The 5,352-nt window shown below is 36.5% G+C and overlaps 1 protein-coding gene across 1 annotated transcript in view; it reads left to right on the top strand.

Annotated features, from left to right (window-relative positions):
• The window catches only part of LOC107694635 (leucine-rich repeat-containing protein 16B-like), a 58,119-nt gene that overhangs the window by 31,864 nt on the left and 20,903 nt on the right, over positions 1-5,352 (top strand). The window contains exons 16-17 of the mRNA XM_016494319.1: positions 2,128-2,232; positions 3,912-3,981. Of these exons, the coding sequence (XP_016349805.1) occupies positions 2,128-2,232; positions 3,912-3,981 (175 nt within the window). The remainder of the gene's footprint in view (positions 1-2,127; positions 2,233-3,911; positions 3,982-5,352) is intronic.

Genomic DNA, 5,352 nt, shown 5'->3' with positions numbered 1-5,352 from the left:
CTTTAACTAAAATGAAAATGAAAACAAAATATAAAAATAAAAACTATAATAGTATCTCAATGATACTAAAATAACTCTGTGCAGAATGAGATAGCTGGTTTGTCAAAGCTCTAACCAGCTTAGACTAGCTAACAAATCAAATCTGTAAAACAAATCAGGTCTACTCATACTTTTTCTGATCAACCATCTAGACCAGCTTGGACTTGTTAGTAAGCATAAAAGATCAACTTGTACCAGCTGGATTCAGCTACCATCAGAGGCTGGTTTTAAATGGGTTTCCCAGCAGGGAAGAGTGCCTGCAGAGATACAATATGAGTTAAACTGGGACATGAGTGATCAGCTAGAGCTGATGGACCTGCATGTTGCACAGATGGTAATACAGCCACTATAACAGAATCAGAAGAAAACATGTTTGTGTGACAAAATTGTTTCCAAAAGTGAGCTGAATCAAAACATTTGGAAAAATAGCTCATAAATTAAGTAAACAATGTTTTTTATTCTAACAATAATCTAGTAGTTATAATTAGCTTTACAACAGAAGTCTATGATATTGCAAGTAAACATGCATGTGCCTGCATGCGAGAAGAAGATGTAGGCTGAGGAGAAATACAGAAATACAATGATCCATCTTCCTGTCTGACTCCCTCTGAACCCGAACAGCAATTCCATCTCCCCTCTTGGCACGTTAACGGCATTATGAGAAACTCTCTGAAAAATGAGGCTAATTTTGGCTGAACTTATTGTTCAAATTGGAAGGTTTCTTCATCCTTTGCATCTCCTGCAAATGTGTTTGTTCTTAATTGGGTTTGAATTTGCAGAGGGATAAATATTGAGTCAAGAAGAGATCAACATAAATTTTTTTTATTATTATTTAGGAAATGGTGGCAGATAGAGGATTCGGTTTTCAGACGAAATGTAAAAATCAATTAAAAGACTTCTTTTAATTTAAGCCTGTTGTCTTTGCTGATTACCTCACGTTACACTATAGAGGCTTCTTTTAATTTTATTAAACTGATTCCACAGTGTTTGCTAAACTTTTCTGTAGTTTATTAGTCGATATATAATACAGCATGTGGTGTATGCTATGCCTCGTCTTATTCATTTTTGTTAATAAATGTTATATAAGCTAGTTTGTCATTGTAGGTTACTGTTTTATTGTTGTTGTGCTTTTCATTAAGAATAACAATGAATCCATCTTTGAAGCATTTGTTTTAGTCTTAAAAAGTGAAAGTGAATGTTAATCCCACATTTGTTACCATATAACTATAAACTATGATAACGGAAAAACTATTCATCAGTATGCACAGTTTAATCCCATGTTGTAGCAAAAAAACAAAAAAACAAAGTGCACCCAAATCATGTGCTGGTGCGACCAACTAAGAAAGTTAGTCACACCATGCAGCACAACCGGTGGGAAGAATGAGTCTAGAGCCCTGTCATTGCATATTGTGCTCAGTATACATAGTATATACTGCAGCAATATTATAGAGTAGTATGTTAATATGCTTTATGAGCACTTGTGAGCGTAAGTGCTCAGAAGCATGCACACCCAAACACAGAACCACTGCACATATGGGCACCTCCGTGTGAGGTGTGTGGGCATGTGTGTGTGAGAATCTGGTTACGCCAGTGCCATGTGAAGACAGCAATGTAATTCTGTTTGAGCTGATAAGACAGAGAGCTCATGAATATTAAATGGGAATGTTCCCTTAACACTCTCTGCTCTTGTTAACACATTTACACCACACATTCTTCCCTCTCTCTCTCTCTCTCTCTCTCTTAAATGATAATGTCACTGTCAAACGCAAAAATGTTATCATGAACTGTCATGTTTTTAGCCCCCTAGTATCCCTCACTGACTGTCACTCTCTCTCTCTTTTTCTCATTTTCCCCAATCTAGTTCTGTTTCACCCAAATAATGGTTTGTTTGGTCCAATGACAACTTGTTAAAATGTTGAACGTTTTTAAAATGTTTAACACGTTATAGAGATACAAACGAGTTCTTTTCTAATAAGCCAGAGGGTATCCTTTTGAGCCCTTGTTCTGGCATATTGCTCAGGGCTTTGTGAAGTATGGTATGATGTGTTATGGATAAAAGTCTCCCCTTCTTGTCTGTCACGCTTTTAGGAAAGTGAGAGAGACACTTCCTTCCTTCCGTCAGTTCTTCAGTTCAGCATTCAGCCTCACTCACATCAGTCTGGCATCTATGAAGATGCCTCCCGATGTGCTGAGGTGAGCCCAGTCGCCGTTTTGGCTTTTTGTGCTGCACTTAACCCTGGCTTAGCTAGTTTAATCTGGCTTAGTTGGTTTCCCAGCATGATCTAGCTGGCGCTTAGCCTGTTAGCCAGGTGGTCTCTTAGTCTGATCAATTCACAAGTGATCAAAACCTCTCTAAATCCAACAAACCAGCTTTTCACATTCTAGGAGACAAGTTAACCACATTAGGCTGGTTTAAGCTGTTTTCAGATAGATGACATGATAACCCAGGTCACGTTAACCCAGGATTTGGTAAAGCACATTGTGAGTCATACTGTTCTGTACTGAACTGAATCAATTCATTATCTCTACCATTTAGGTACTGTATGTTCAAGAGATACTGTAGTTCACCCAAAAATGAAAATTCTGTCAAACCTGTATGCCTTTCTTTCTTTTGGTGAACACAAAAGAAGATATTTTGAAGAATGCTGGTAACCAAACCGTTTTGGTGACCATTGACTTCCAGTGTACGGCCAAAGAAAAAAAAAATTTCTCAAATTATCTTCTGAGTGTAGATGTTGACAGAAGTTTCTCTAGCATTCGAGTGATGCTGTGAATGTACTTTCAATAGTTGGTGTTCTATGAATATACTGTACATGTTGATTGATTTTGATACTTGGTTTTTATCTCTATTTAGGTCTTTTTTTCTACCCTCTTTTTCTCTTTTAAAATTCTGATTTATTTTTATTGTAAAGCACTTTGGATCAACTACAGTTGTGTTAAATTTGTGCTCTATAAATAAAATGTGCCTTGCCTTGCCTTGCCTTTCATTTTTGGGTGAACAAAATCTCTTTAAGCACAAAAATCATTAGTTATCACTGCGGATTTCGTGAAATCACTCTGAACATGTGGAGTCATTTTTGTAAATTTTTAAAGGCACATTTTTTAAAATGTTTTATATAGATTTGAAGGGCTTGCTGAACAGAATCAACCACATCCCCCCAAAAAGTGTAATGTTTTAGTAATGATTTCTGGAAAACATGCTCAGTTAAACAGTCATTATCATTCGAGGCTGTTATTATTTTTATTATATATTAATATAAAATGGACATCTCATAATAAATAAACTGTTGGGTCCGTAAAAGAAAACTATTGTGCTCTTCAAAGGAAACACAAACTGCAAATAATCGTCCTTTTTTTTCCCCCTGTCTGGATGCATTCATTAAAGGGTTAACCATTTCAAGTGTTAAAAGCCTGCTAGAAGAACTGTCTGGGGATTCATTTCTAGTTTTAGAGCTCTGCACCCCTAACTGAGGTCAGCATCAAGATGATCACGCAGCAGCTGCTATTTTGGGAAAGCCAGAATGTTTTCAAATGAAGCATTTCAAACAAGGTCATACCTCCTCCTGACTCACAAACACAAACCGAGCGCAAGACGGGCTGTCACACCCAGTTAAACACCTGATTTTAGCTCTCTTCTGTCAACAGCACCGGCCCTCACCAGAGGAGTCGCACTAATCTCTAAGCTCTTTTCCCCTTAATCCTTTAAGACCTGCGTAACGCTTTGACGGTGTCCATATAGACCTTTTCTGATTTGATTTATTATGGAGATCAACCATGGAAGCACATAATAGAATGCTAAGTCTCTTCAATGAGGCATGTAATGCTGTCAGTAATGACGACGTCCCTGTGTTTGTTCACTGTCACTTCCACAGGGCTCTGTTCCTTGGGCTTTCATCCAATCCTCACATCACTGACCTACACCTGGACATCAGCGGCTGTGAGGTACTCCATCCCCCCCCATTGTGGACCTAAATCTGGCTTGAGCTCTATAAATGTCTGTCAGAGTCTTTCTCTCTGTTGGCTCTAGCCTCAATCCTTCAGCCTGTGGTCACTCTACTGTGTGTACAGATATCTTGGCTACAGAATTAGTCAGACAGAAATCCTTTCAAGGTTTCTTTTGAGAGTGCAATGTGTTTATCTCTGTGGGGCCTCCATTGCCTTATTTTGACCTCACAAAATCATTTTATTCATTATTGGAAATCAAATCATAAACTATTTTAAGAGCTGCTTTCCACAAATCTCTGAACTGTGGATTTGAAAATAATTACATATAGAACTTTGTATGAGCAACTAGGTTTTTTACACAAATGCTTATTCTCTATATCAGTATATTTTGTATATTGGTTTCAGGTCAGGGATTTATATTTTATAAAATGTATTAATTATCATTTTTGGGGGTGTTACTTTTTACATGTTTGTTGTTTCATAAATTATTTTAATTTTGCCTAATAAACATTTTGATAAAAAAAAATATGAATATGTATCTTGAATGCAGTGCAAGTCGGTTTGGATAAAAGCGTCTGCCAAATGCATCAAATGTAATGGCAGGTTCCACTGTGACAACTTACCCCACATAGTTTTTCCTTCAAATTAACGGTGTAACTGTTTAGGAGCTTTTTTGTAACATTTTCAGTGATATACTTTTCTTGATATAACTATTATAAAGTTCTGGCTGCAAAATTATTTTGTAAAAGTAAGGAATAATAAATCCTAAATCCTAGTCCAAAATTGCTGCTTTGTCCAGTATGCACTGTAAAAAGTGATAAATGTGCAAAGCTATTTGTAATGGATGAGACATTCTGGATCTACTTTATTTTTGACGAAAATGCTAGGGCTATTTTAGAATAGCAAAACAATCTTATCCATAATATACCTTATGTGCCTGTATGTAACCTTCAAAAAACAAAAACAAAAAAAAAAGGTGACAACTAGCAGTTTCAAAATAACTAACTATTCCAAAGTGCTGTTTAATATGGAAGCCTAAGAAAATGAAATATATATAGTTATATACAGTGGTGTGAAAGTGTTGGCCCCCTTCCTGATTTCTTATTTTTTTGCATGTTTGTCACACTTTAATGTTTCAGATCATCAAACAAATTTAAATATTAGTCAAAGATAACACAAGTAAACACAACATGCAGTTTTTAAATGAAGGTTTTTATTATTAAGGGAAAACAAAATCCAAAACTACATGGCCCTGTGTGAAGAAGTGTTTGCCCCCCTGTTAAAACTGTGGTTTATCACACCTGAGTTCAATTTCTCTAGCCACACCCAGGCCTGATTACTGCCACACCTGTTCGCAATCAAGAAATC

This window comes from Sinocyclocheilus anshuiensis, unplaced genomic scaffold (assembly GCF_001515605.1).
Source record: "Sinocyclocheilus anshuiensis isolate Anshui unplaced genomic scaffold, SAMN03320099.WGS_v1.1 scaffold1638, whole genome shotgun sequence".
NCBI classification, from domain to species: domain Eukaryota; kingdom Metazoa; phylum Chordata; class Actinopteri; order Cypriniformes; family Cyprinidae; genus Sinocyclocheilus; species Sinocyclocheilus anshuiensis.
The sequence above is the reverse complement of the archived record's forward strand: the minus strand, read 5'-3'. Positions and strand labels throughout refer to the sequence as shown.